This window comes from Chrysemys picta, chromosome 1 (assembly GCF_011386835.1).
Source record: "Chrysemys picta bellii isolate R12L10 chromosome 1, ASM1138683v2, whole genome shotgun sequence".
Classification (NCBI taxonomy): domain Eukaryota; kingdom Metazoa; phylum Chordata; order Testudines; family Emydidae; genus Chrysemys; species Chrysemys picta.
In genome coordinates, this window is record NC_088791.1 from 214,275,023 (window position 1) to 214,288,360 (window position 13,338).

General features: G+C 40.5%; 1 protein-coding gene across 1 annotated transcript in view; it reads right to left on the reverse strand.

Moving 5' to 3' along the window:
* Positions 1-4,530: 4,530 nt before the first annotated feature.
* The window catches only part of PHEX (phosphate regulating endopeptidase X-linked), a 137,344-nt gene continuing 128,536 nt past the window's right edge, over positions 4,531-13,338 (reverse strand). Inside the window, exon 22 of the mRNA XM_005281535.5 lies at positions 4,531-8,496. Coding sequence (XP_005281592.2) covers positions 8,394-8,496 — 103 coding nt within the window. The 3' untranslated portion in view covers positions 4,531-8,393. The remainder of the gene's footprint in view (positions 8,497-13,338) is intronic.

The following is a 13,338-nucleotide window of genomic DNA, read 5'->3' on the forward strand; positions in this document are numbered from 1 at the left end:
TGCTTATGCTCCCCATACTTCTGTTAGTCTTAAAGGTGCCACAGGACCCTCTGTTGCTTTTTACAGATTCAGACTAACACGGCTACCCCCTGATACTTGATAAAAAAGAGTTTGTTACTACTGAATAGCAGAACTGTTGGTTTCCAGTTTAATTTGCAATAATGTAGAGGTGCTTGAGGTAAATAAAACAATTCTCAGGAGCCTGACCACCCATGTGCTTAATGGAGTTCATCTTCTAGTAAGATGGAGCAAAATTTTACATGGTAGCATAACTGGTAGGACTTTGCAGCAATTCACACACAGTTCTTTTCTGAATGAGAAAGAGATCTCATTCTCCCCTGCCTTGCACCTTGTGTAGCAGCCACTTACCCAAACTCAGAACGTCAGTGTAAAATGCTATGAGTGTGCAAGGCATGGAGAATAAGGCCCTGGAAGTTTAAGGACAAGTATCTGCAGCACAGCTGCTAATCCCCCTTGAAAGGATGGGCTCATGTCCAATTACAGTTTTTTCAAGGCAGCTGGGAAAGCCATTATACCAAGGGTAATCAGAATGGTGCAGCAGTGATAATCCTGAAAGCATTTAGGAAATCTTTGATTAAATGATATACTGGGCAAAGAATAAAATTGCTTCTCTATCTGGAGGGCTGCATAGTTGGTTTTTAATTAAAATGAATTAATATGATGTTCTCATTTGTAAAATCAAAATGAAAGGGGAAAAAAATAAAGCAAAGGCATTTAAGTCAGGAAAACACCCATTGATTTTTTTTTCTCTTTTGCCTGATTGTTGCTGCTCTGTTATAAAATTCCTTTGTTTCCTAGTGTAATCAGGTTGATTAAAATCCTGTAAAGAATTAAACAGCTGCACAGACCTCGAAACCTACACTGGAATGTCTCTTTTCCAATGTGTGTGTGCATTGTCTTTTCAACTGCTTTGTTTTAAATTATTCTTTTCCCGTTGTTCCCTCTGGAAGCCTATTACTAGATTTATTAAACCAAAGCCGAATAAGTGCATGGATAAAGACACACTGATTGCCTCAACACATGTTGTTCTTGCAAAGATGATTGTGCTTGCATTTCTAAACTGCTGGCTGCTGCTGAACTGAAAACAAAACCAGTAAGAAAATAAAGCCTTGCTGAACTAAAAGAAAATGCCATATTTTCCCTCTATTAAATGTTGAATAGTTAAAATAGTTATTAAGGCCCAGACCAGCTAGTCCAGACTAAGGGACAAAGTGGTGCAGCATGACTCTAGAGCTACCCAGAAGTCTTCCCCATGCTCCAGGGAGGGACCGGAACCATGCTGGGTCTATACCTGTTGCCTTGTATATGCTGCAATGCACTGGAGGTAATATATTTTATTGCCCCAACTGCTGTTGGTGAGAGAGACAAGCCGCACAGCACTCAATAGCTGCTCTCGTGCCAACAGAAGTTGGTCCAATAAAAGATATTACCTCACTCAGCTTGTCTGTCTAATATCCTGGGACCAACATGGCTACAGCAATGCACTAGCACAGCTGAACCACTGCATGAGTTGCGGGGAGTGGAGTCAAGTCCACTTCCCCATCATTCTCTACTGCCCCTTGTCATCATCTGTGTGGGGGAGGAGGTGGAGAGAACATAGCAGTTCTATGGATCCTGCTACACCTTGCCTGCTGGAAGTTATTGTACGGAGCACCTAACTCCCTTCCCAACGTACAGGAGAGGCTATAAATTAGGCTCTAAAATAGCATTAAAGGTATGAAATCAACAATTGTAAGTGTCTCCATTTTGACCATTTTCTTTATCCCAGAGCTTTAGGCAATCTTTCAACTATGCTGGGCCCAGGCCATTGAGTGTCTCGAAGATGAAGACCTTTAACTTGACTCAGTATTTTATGGGAAGCCTGTGCAGAGAGGGGAGGATGGGATGATGTTCTTGCAGTAGCCAGTGTTGCTGAGGAGACTTTTTGCATCATTCTGGATCAGTTGGAATATCCCTGATGGATTCATGCCCAGGTATTTGTAAGGGAACGCCTAGGGTGGCTAACATTGCTATCCTCAAAGAGTGATAAACCTCCCACTTAATTCTGTGGGAGCAAAGCTAGGTCAGTGCTGAGTCCCTTTGAAAATCCCACCCATACTGTAGAGCTAGGATAGGATTTTCACAAGCATCTAAGGAGGTGGGGTCCCTGAATCCTATTACAAGTAGAAGTTGAACACCTAACTCCACTAAGTACCTTTAAAATTTCCACCCATAGTCTAAGCAACTCATTCTAATCTCAGTCATGTGTGCATCAGCTTGCGGTATGTAGCCATTGTTATGGTAGTAACTTCAAATGGTAGTTAAGGCTGTAAGATTGTTCCTGTGACACATCAATGGCTATCTCTTGTATTCTAACTGAACATTGCCTACACATTCTAGTAATGTATCACTCCATCATGTGCTAATCTTACTAAACTGTTGTTGTATCATGCTCCCATATTAATATCCATACCGAATTCTAAATGTTCAGATGGGAGTGCTTCTCAGCTTTGGAGGAATTCTTCACCCAGTGACTTTGTGTGCTCAAATATTCAGTTTCAAAACCTCAAGTCAAGCAAAATAGTCAATACTATAGTCATCTACAATATAAACTTTTTTCATAAGGAGCAGAGGTTTCAATTATGTCATCATAAATGAGTTATGCTAGGACACGCCTGAGGGAAGTGAAGGATTTAATTTAAATTATATAGTTTCCAATATTGTCTCTGATGCTATTTAGTTTAAATTTACCAGACTCCCTAACAGCAAACTATGTACATTACAAGTCTTACTGAGTGCCACAGTTCGGTTAATTTTTGTGCAGTAATCTGGAATGTGGTCAATAAACTGTCTGTTACTCTTATGTCTTTGGTTTTGATGTGGGAAATTAATGACAGTATTTATATGCAGGAAGCTTTTAATGGCTATCATGAATGACAAATATGGTTAAAGTTGATAGGCATATTAAGCACCCTGCATTCAGGCAACATGGAAGGAAGGATTAAATGCCCTTTTACAGGGTGATAGATGAAAAAATAGAAGCCACCATCGATAGCATAGACAGGAGCCAGGGTCTGAGATGCTGGCAATGTGGACTGAGGGACTTCCATGTGGACTGACTGCCAAGGCAAGGGCTGGGGGATTGATTGGTTGCATGCATGTCCCAGTATTTGTAAGAGAGAGCGAGAGCACAACCAGAAAACCAGCAGACAGGGAAAGAAGTGGTGGAGAGCATGTCCTGTGGGGGAGCAGAGAAAAAAGTCCTTGGAGCACAGGACTTGTTGGAAACGCAGACTTGGAAATTGTAAACAAGGAACCTACTCCCTGTTTGTTTTTACTGTGTTCATGGAAACAAGACTTTGTGTGCATTCCTTGTAAATAAACAGGATTGCACCAAAGAAATACCTGACTTGGTTCGCCTTCTAACCTGGCCAGGTGCCAATATTGGCTAACCACATGGGCCAAAAAATGGCAACATTATAGTCTAACAGAACATTTAAAAAAAATCTCTGGTGTAAATTGATTTGTCTTCCACATTTAAGAAAAAAAATGTTTTATTCAGCACTTACTTTGAGCACTTTCAGAGCTTCCAAGTGACAGGATATATTATATGCTTCTACATTTAAGCCTCTGCTGCTTACTGGACCAACGGGGATCACAGACCACCCAATATTAACCATCATCGTCGTTTCATATAGAAGGAGGCTGGTTACTAACCTAAAATTTGGGGTAAAAATATGCCTTAAAAACACTTTTGAAACTTTTCCTTTCTGACTTTTTTTACTCCCTGCCTGTCCAAAATATCAGTTCAAAAAGCAGCTAGGGACCTGCTGAATTTCCACATCATATTTTCTGAAGCCTGTCTTCATGAACCTTAAACCAATTGCTATCTAAAAATATATATTCTAATAAAAAAAATCCAAATAATGGTCTTCCTGCCGGCACTGCTTATGGATGATGAATATTCTACCATAACTGTTTCTGTGATCAGATTACTGTAACGGATTACCTCGATTCTTTTCAACTGCCAGCTTTGATACAATTAATAAAACATGGTGCTGTGTTGGCAGAATCGCTTGGGAATCTCTCATTCTGTTGTTTTTTTTTTAATATATATCTATATATATCAAATTTAAAATGTGATAAAATTATCTGATTACTGAAGCAGGCTCCTACCATATCAGATAAGCAGTGGATTGCTCAAGGCATTTTTAATCAGAGGTTTGCACCGGGAGGGATGTTCCTAGCTCTTGGAAGCTCAGCAAATCAAGCAGTTTGTCAACTGTAAGGGCCCTAATCCTATATCAATATCTGGTGGTGCACATCCTGGTGTGTGTGCAGAGATCCATTGAAAGGTGACCTGCTCACCACAAGCTCACAGACTATACTCAGCAATCTGTTTCCAAACATACATTATATTTTTATTGCAATTTAACTATTCTCTTTTGACTGCAAAAAATATGACATTTTATCATTGAAAACAGCCAGATCCTAAACACCTTTGGCCATAAAGCACACACAGGAAAATTCTTAATCAATATGGCTTTTTTATTGATTGATTGCACTTAAAACAGGTAATACAATAGACTGACCAGCAAAATGAAAAAACATAATCAGAAAAGGCTTTTTAAGTCAGTGGCTCTGCCCTTGAGTCATTTATTTCTTTTGAGATAATTATATATTTCACAGTAATGTAATATATAATATACCCTTGATGTGTGTGACCAGTTGAACAATACTTCATGAAAAATTATACATAACTTTCTAAATAGTTTATAAATCAGATATTTAGCATATACATTTTATTCCTAATTTTAGAATGTAAAAGTTCACCTACACAAGGTGAAAGATGGTATTTGTATAGGTGCTGGGTTTAAACTAACCAACCTTTCTCTACTCCAGCTCAGAGTGCAATCACTTATACACCGGAGTAACTTTACATGGGTGATTAGTACAACTGTGTCTTCACTGGGACTACTCATGCGTGATGCTACTCGTGCACGTAAGACCCTGCTCCTGCAAAGGCTTATGCACATGCACCACTTTGCACACTGAGTAATCCCAGTGAGATCAATAGAACTACTCATAGTGTGTAAAATTTAAGGTGTGCACAAGTCTTTGCAAGATCAGGGACTAATTCTTTTCAAAGATCAGAGCCCAAATGTGCACTAGCAAAAAAAAATGTTTGTTTTTGTTTTTCATGGAACAAAAGAAAATCTCTTCAAATTCACACATTACAAAACATTCTGCATGTGCATTGTACATAGCAATTTTTTTCCATTTATCTTGACCTGGAGCCTAACATTTGAACGTTGGCTGAACAAACATATTAACAATGTTATTCATTTAAAGTGAAAAGAACACTAATGGGACCTTTTCCAACCTTCCCGGCACTGGAAAGTATAACATCATCTGTTGGTAGGAGAAATACACTGATTTTTTCAATATTCTCCGAAAACTTACCCAGAAGTGCAATTTAGAAGCTGCAGGAACTAAATGTTTTTGATAAAGTCATTTAGCAAGATAGACATAGTTGGTGGACTGACAATATTACACTTGTTATAGCAAGACACTGGTGATACACAGGCACAATAGGAAAGCAGATCAGAGCTATAAAAGGCACTACTGAGATAGTGGTAGTGAGAAGAGACTTCATGAGGCATTATTATGATTTTAATTATCTTTGGTTAACATATGTCTAAGAATGCGTTTAATTATTTTGTTCTGCTTTCCTGTGAGCATTAGGCAAACAAAAGAAATTTACCAGACTCCCTAGCAGCAAAGAAAACCGACTGTTGCAAAACTGTTTTTGCATACTCTAGAGATAAGCCTGGTCCCATTTATGTAAGTGTAAAAACTCCTACCGATTTCAATGGGGCCAAGATTTCACCCCTGAACTTTAAGCTGCTTATTCAAAGTGAACCTAAATAATGTCAATATTCGTGTCCTGAGCATGAATGTATTCAATAGTCAATTTACTAAAACCAGTAACTTAACAGCAACTCTATCATGCATGTAGTTCCATGTAATTCAATAGGACTTACTCAAACAAAGAGTCCTGGTTTCTGCAATTAAAGGCCCTATAAGAAATACTGGCCATCTTAATGACATCTTTGGCAAATAACTTCAGGAAAAAAATTACTACTGTACACTTCAGTGGCAAGGAATTCAGAGGTAGTTGGCAAATGTTTTTTTCTTCCTGAAGAAAATTGACTTTTTAGTGAAATATTTTATTCAAAAAAATTATTTTGATTCAGAAATGCTGTTGCAGTGCCACATGGGAGATGTAGTTCAGGTCCCTCATGCCCCCATTCTCCTCTATAGGCTAGGCTTCGTGAGCAGACTACATTTCCCCAGTGTATCACCTCCCTTCATGAGAGACACAGAAAACAAGACAACTGTAATGAAAAATTTTATTCGATAGAAAATTGGATTTTTGACTAAAGCCAGTTTTGCTGGAAAAATTTAAATCAGCCTTACTCAGTAACCTCTACTCCTTGTTTTTATACTGATAATATTTTTAAAAAGCCAAACCATTTAAAGGGGAAGATTTTTTTTTTAAACGACTACAGTAAAACTTCTATCAATGTGAAAGTAAGCCCTGTACAGTATACCTAAACCCCACCTCTATATATTTCCTTGGGCAAGAGGTTATTTTTGTTTGCTTTTCTTTCCTAACTACTACATAATATAGCTTACACAATAGAAAACATGCTTTTATGAACATCAGTGGAAATCAGATGAAGAACTTAATTGCCTGATTACATACCGCATCTGGAAAGTTGACTGCATCTGAATATCTCTTTGAGGCAAACAGGCCAAACATTGTAGATGCTAAGTTCTTGAGTCACATCTCCCCCTTTCCTAATGGATACAGGTGGATTTCACCCCTGTGCAGAGGGCCAGTACAAGCAGAAGCAGTGATAGCCCGCTGGGGGCCCTAAGCAGGAATATTTTGCCCCTCACACAAACACACCACACATACTACTAAAGTGAATAGGGGGCCCTCTTGAGCTGCTTGAAGCCCTGAGCAATTGCTTAGTCCACTTATGCCTAGCGCTGGTACTGAGCACAAGTCTGTGTGTAACCCACACACCTTCTGGGTGTGGTGTTCTGTCCCATCTAGTGGCACCGAGACCACTTAGAGAGAGATTAAGGAGTCTGCTACAGCCTTAGCTAAATGCTATATGGCTGTTACCTCATGTGGTAGAGACTCCTGCACTAAGCTCCAGAGGCCCCACGTTCGATCCCGCCCGCCAACGACCGGGGTCTCTCGGTGTTACATGTGCACCACATACATCTCTTTAAACCCTAGCCCATGGGGCTCAAGTAGGACTTAGGTAGTGCTTGGGGCTTTCATGAGATGTGAATGGTGCAGCCTCCTTGTTCAGGCCCTGTATACAAGAGTGAAATACACCCATGTGTGTAAATGTGTGCCTGTTAGGAACAGGAATCAAGACTACACATAATAATGCAGTTATTCTAGTGTTTCCCAATGACAGGGATTCCCTGACCTAGCCTCATTTCTACTCATAGATTTTCGCCATACAGTGCTACAGACGCCCTCCAGGTTACGCAAACCCGACTTACGGGAAAAGTTCCAGAAGCTACAAATAGGTTTGGGGGGGGGTGTTAACTGTCAGGTATACATTCCCGACTAACGCAAAATTCGAGTTATGCAATGCATTCCAGAATGGAACGCTTGCGTAAGTCGGGGAGCATCTGTATTAAGGCACTCATGAAGAACACCCAGGATTTGACAAGTAATCTTTGTGTTTAGTCAATGTGGATGGAAACAATGAGTAGCTACTCCAACCTCAGGCATTGATCTGACTTCTTAAATTGAATGTATATAAGATCTAGTGTCTTAACATCATGCAAAATCATTTATGGCATGCTGTGCAATGACAATGCATGTTATCAAAATGCTGTATTGCACAGGAGATCAGCGCTGGCTACGTAACAGTTCTCATGAACTAAAGAAATCTGGAAGGACTGAATTTTGTATGGGAACATTTTGCTAAGCCCTCCTGCAAAGCAATAGATTAAAATTGGATTCTACCATTTTGCTCTTGCTAAACTATAAATCAGGAAGTAAAATGAGTAACGGCAGCAATCCATCAACAGCAATCCAATCATGGAGTGTCAATTTTTTTCCTGAATCCTCTCCTTTCTCTTGTCCAATTTTTAAAGCTTCCAAACCATAAACAGACAATGATTAGATCTGTGCAGGTCACCCGGCCAGATGATGAAGATGCATTAAAAAAATAAAACCTCTCTATATTGCTGAATGTTGCTCTGAAGCTGTAGCAGTGGGTTAGAGTTCAGAAACAGCAGTTTATATATATAGATATAAAAAAACCCTCTCTTGGCACCGGATTTAAAAAGACCATCTACCATAGCCGACAGGATTCTGAACCTCTATTCATGATTGAATTTACTGGGCAATTGAAAGCTTTACGGAACTCCTCGAAGTTGCTCATTGCACCAATAACTCTAAAGAAAGAAACAAAACACAACATCTGAGTTATTTGAAATTATACATCCCAGATCCTGCAGAATTCTGCTGAACTTTAAAGTTTCAGATTTGTTTCTATTTGTGGAAGTTACATTTTCTGTTCTCTTTATTCTCAAGCATTGGAAAAGTTTTGAATTTCAGGGAAAGTTTTCCTCTAAATTAACATAGGGCCAACATTGTTTTACCCAAAGCATTGAGAAGGACCTCACTCTGCAAGAAACTCCAGTGAAGTCAGTGGGATTTTGTAGAATAAAATGCTATTTTACAGAGTAAGGGTATCCAAATCTAGCTCATACCATTCAGACAAGGTGCCAGATTAACAGGCTAATGGAATGTAATTTGTCTTTTGTCACTCAACAAACAAGCGCACAGGGCTGGCCTTACCATGAGGCGAACTGAGGCAGCCGCCTCAGGTGCCAGACTTGGGGGGAGGGGGGCATGCCACTAGGACCCAGAGTGTAGAAAATTGTGTCTGCTTCTGGTGCAAATGTATTCTCTCTGCTCTAGATGCACAGTGCTGTGCTAGAGGAAGGAAGGCACAAGAGACATAGCAATATGGAACGTTTCACAAATTTGCATGTCACAGGCAGGCAGGAGAAAAGGTGAGAGGGAATAACAGAAAGCAGCAGGAGCTGCAGGAAGAGAGAGGAGAAGGAGCCTCTTATGTACCTCCCTAGCACCCCTAGGAGCCTGGACTGATTAACACCAGCTTCTCAGGGAGCTTCCTGTTTCCTGCTGCTTCCCTGAACCCACTTGAGGAGAACAGGCAGTCAACTGAAGTAGTAGGAGCCAGTTAGGCCCTTAAGACGCTGATATCTTCCCTCACTCAGACCCTGCTACCAGCCTGCTTATTTGTCCCCTTCAATTGAGTGTTGAGAACCACTATAGCTGGCACAGAACAGCAGTCACGAGTGAAAGAAGAAAATGCCCCTCTGGGGCAGCATTCAGAAAAAGAAAGAAAGCAAAGGAAGCTTTTCTATCTAAGCAGGAAGGAGCTCTCCTGAGATACATAGACACGAATGTTCACGGTGAGCCTTCTGGCCCCAGTGAGGATGTGAGTGGTGAGGAGATGCCTGATCTTCCAGGTAGTCGGAGTGCAGGTGACCTGACAGCTACTGCAGCATCCATATCTCCATCTCAAATGGATGTAACCATGCACATTCCTGAAGAAAAGTGTAGATCAGAGAAAAGTGCGGTGGAGGCACAAGAAACAGCTGCTGCTGTGTTTAGTTCCTTAAGTCTAGATGATCCAGGACAGTGGACCCACTTGAGCAGTAGCCTGAGGGACTTCCTTGTCCTGCATGGGCCATAGCAAGTGAAAAACATCATGTTCCCCAAAGACAATGAAAATAGAAGTTTCCATCCAACACATTACTGGTGTGAAATCCCCAATGGTGACAAAGTGGAGAGGCCATGGCTTATGCATTCAAAAACCCAGAATGCTGCATACTGTTTTTGTTGCAAACTCTTCCAGTCTAATGTTCCAGCCACATTGGGTTCTACAGGAACAAAGGACTGGAAAAATCTGGCTAGAAATCTGGCATGCCATGAGAAGGCAGCAAATCAGCAGAGAGCATTCCATAGGTGGAAAGAGCTTGAGATGAGACTAAGGTTAAAGGCCACCATAGATGATCAGCATCAAGAGAAGATTGCATCAGAGTCTCTTTACTAGCAAAATGTTCTGAAAAGGCTCATTGTGAGAATGCTTGCTATCCAAAACCTAGCAATGCGTGGCACTTCGATCATCTGTATGTCACAAACAATGGAAACTTCCTTAAAATTGTGGAGCTGATGGCTGAGTTTGATGCTGTACTCCAGGAGCATCTAAGAAGAGTCACTACCCAAGAAATGTACACACACCACTACCTTGGAAAAACAATTCAAAATGAGATCATACAGTTATTGGCAACAAAAGCCAAACAGAAGATTGTGGCAGATCTGAAGTCAGCAAGATATTACTCTGTTATTCTTGACTGCACACCTGACATCAGCCATATGGAACAAATGACTTTAATGGTGCATTTTGTAACAACAACAGAACCTAGTGAAAATGTCCCTGCAATGGTGACTGACAGAGAGCATTTTCTAGAATTTATTGACATTGATGATACTACAGGAGCTGGTATTACAAATGTGCTTCTTAAAAAGTTGGAAGTTACGGGAATTGCGATAGCTGACATGAGAGGTCAGGGGTATGATAATGGTGCCAACATGAGAGGAAAGAACACAGGAGTGCAGACACGGATCCGAGAGTTAAACCCTCGAGCTTTATTTGTCCCATGCAGTTCTCATTCATTGGTGGTCAGTGATGCAGCATCAGCTTCTAGTGAGGCTGCTGAATTTTTAAATGTAATTCAAAGCATTTATGTATTTTTCTCTGCATCAACTCATCGATGGCAAATTTTGAAGCAGCATCTGGGAACATCCTCTTTGACACTGAAACCACTGAGTGCCACATGATGGGAAAGTCAAGTGGAGGCGATAAAGCCTATCAAACACCAAATTGGGAAGATAGATAGTTGCCATTATGGAGGATAATGCTATGACAGGAACTGTTCATGGGAGAACAGTAGCAGAGGGAAATGGAATCACTAGAAACATATATAACTTCAAATTTCTGTGTGGCTTAGTGTTGTGGCATGACACACCGTTTGAAATAAATGTTGTAAGCAAGAGACTCCAAGGTGTTGACCTTGATATATCTGGAGCAATGGAACAACTGGACAAAGCAAAGTCATACCTACAGTCTTAACGGTCAGACGAGGGATTTCAAAACATTCTGAAGAGTGCACAGAAGTTGGCAGAGGAACTTCACACTGAAGCTATTTTCCCACCCATTCAAGAATACAAGAATCACCGAAGAAGACATTTTGATTACGAGGCACGGGATAATCCCATAAGAGACCCCAAACAACAATTCAAAGTTGAATTCTTTAACCAGGTGCTAGATTGTGCAATACAGGCAGTTGAAAAACGTTTCATGCAGCTCAAGGAACACAGCGGTATATTTGAGATGTTGTATGATATTTCAAAACTCCTCACTATACCCAAAGAAGACCCTCACCAGCAATGCAGGGCACTAGAGACAATGTTGATACATGATGACATGTGCGATATTGATTCAAGTGATTTAGGTGATGAACTGAAAGCCCTTTCAAGGTACATTTCAGCAGGATCAACTCCAAAGGCTGTTCTGGGATATATGTGCACAAATAAGATGATCACCCTCTTTCCAAATGCTTTTGTTGCTCTGCGCATACTTCTAATACTTCTTGTAACAATTGCCAGGGGAGAACGCAGCTTCTCCAAGCTGAAGTTAATAAAAACACATCTATGCTCCACAATGACATGGGAGAGGCTGGTCAGCCTTGCAACCATCTCAATAGAGCATGAGCTGGCCCAGACTGTGGACCTTCAGGAAGCAGTTCAAATATTTGCAACCAAGAAGGCACAGAAAGCACCACTTTGATTATTCTAACAGATAGAAATGCCAGTGTTTACTATACAGACAAGAAAAGTTACATTTGCTGTTCAGGTGTTTGAAAGTTAAGTGTTACTTAAAATTTTTGAACAAGGCATTTTAAGTTGTTAGTTCTCCTTTATTGGGGTAGGTAGCAGAGCAGTACCATGAGAGGAGTAGAACAGGAAGAAGGCAGAATTGAGACCTTTCAAAATTTTGGCCCAAGCGAGGGGGTATAAGGGTGTCATTTGAGCTCCCCGCCTCAGGTGCCAAAATGTTGTGGGCTGGCCCTGCAAGTGCTGCACAGAAAACAGGAGTACAGACTCCCTTACACTGTCCTGGCAATGTCTACATTCCAACCTGAAGAGACCACCTCCAGTTGAGACAATAGTTCCCTCTCTCTATGCACATAGTTCTTGACTTCTCTTTCCTGACCTCCCTTATTTCATGATGTCAGCTAGGATTATTTTACCATTGCTAAAACTACATTTTGTTTACTCCTAGTATTTTTTAGCCTCTTAATGCTTACTAATGTGAAGTTTGAAATGGTACTAAAATAAGCGAAAGTCTGGGCTAAAGGCAGAAATGTATCTACTAAGCAATTAATCATGTGTCTCTTTCATCTTGGGTCTGCAGTGAAATAGCACTTTTTCTCCATTGCATACAATCAGGCTTTCAATGTAGCTCAGTGTGGTGGAAAAGAAATTCCCATCACACTGATTGGACTTTCTGCTGGTAGGGATACTTGCAGTGCAAAAAATGCCTAAAGGTCAGTTTTTTGGGGAGAACTACAATATACTATTAGGCTGCAAATAAAACATCAGTGAACATTAAGATATCAGATACATATTCAGGGCCTGCATTTAGAAACTTTGAAGTCACTTCAAGTTCTGCTTGCAGTATCAGCCACTTAGAGACACGGCTATTGCAAATGAACAGCCACTGCTAATTATTGAAAATTTAGTTACAGTTAACAAATAGAACTAATGGCAAATAGTACATAGTGAGGAAAGACTATTCAAGGATGAAATCATGTATCCATAGGGTTTTATATTGCCATCCCTCACCACAGTATCTGAGACCTTCCATGTAAAATTGATAGCAATAACTAAGTCCCTAGTGGAATCTCTGGGACTTCTCCCTTCTTGAGGTAAAACCACTGCTTGAGGTAGGGTTGTTGGTTTTGATTTGTCAGATTTTATTAATTTCACAGGAATGTCACTGTTGAGTGCCAGTCTTATGGTAAAAAGATGCCTTTTGAAGGGGAAGGCTTTTCAGCATATCCTGAAGATGGTCAGATTCTGGATTCACCTACTCTTCTCTGGAAGTTTGTTCCATAACCTGATAACATCAGCTGAGA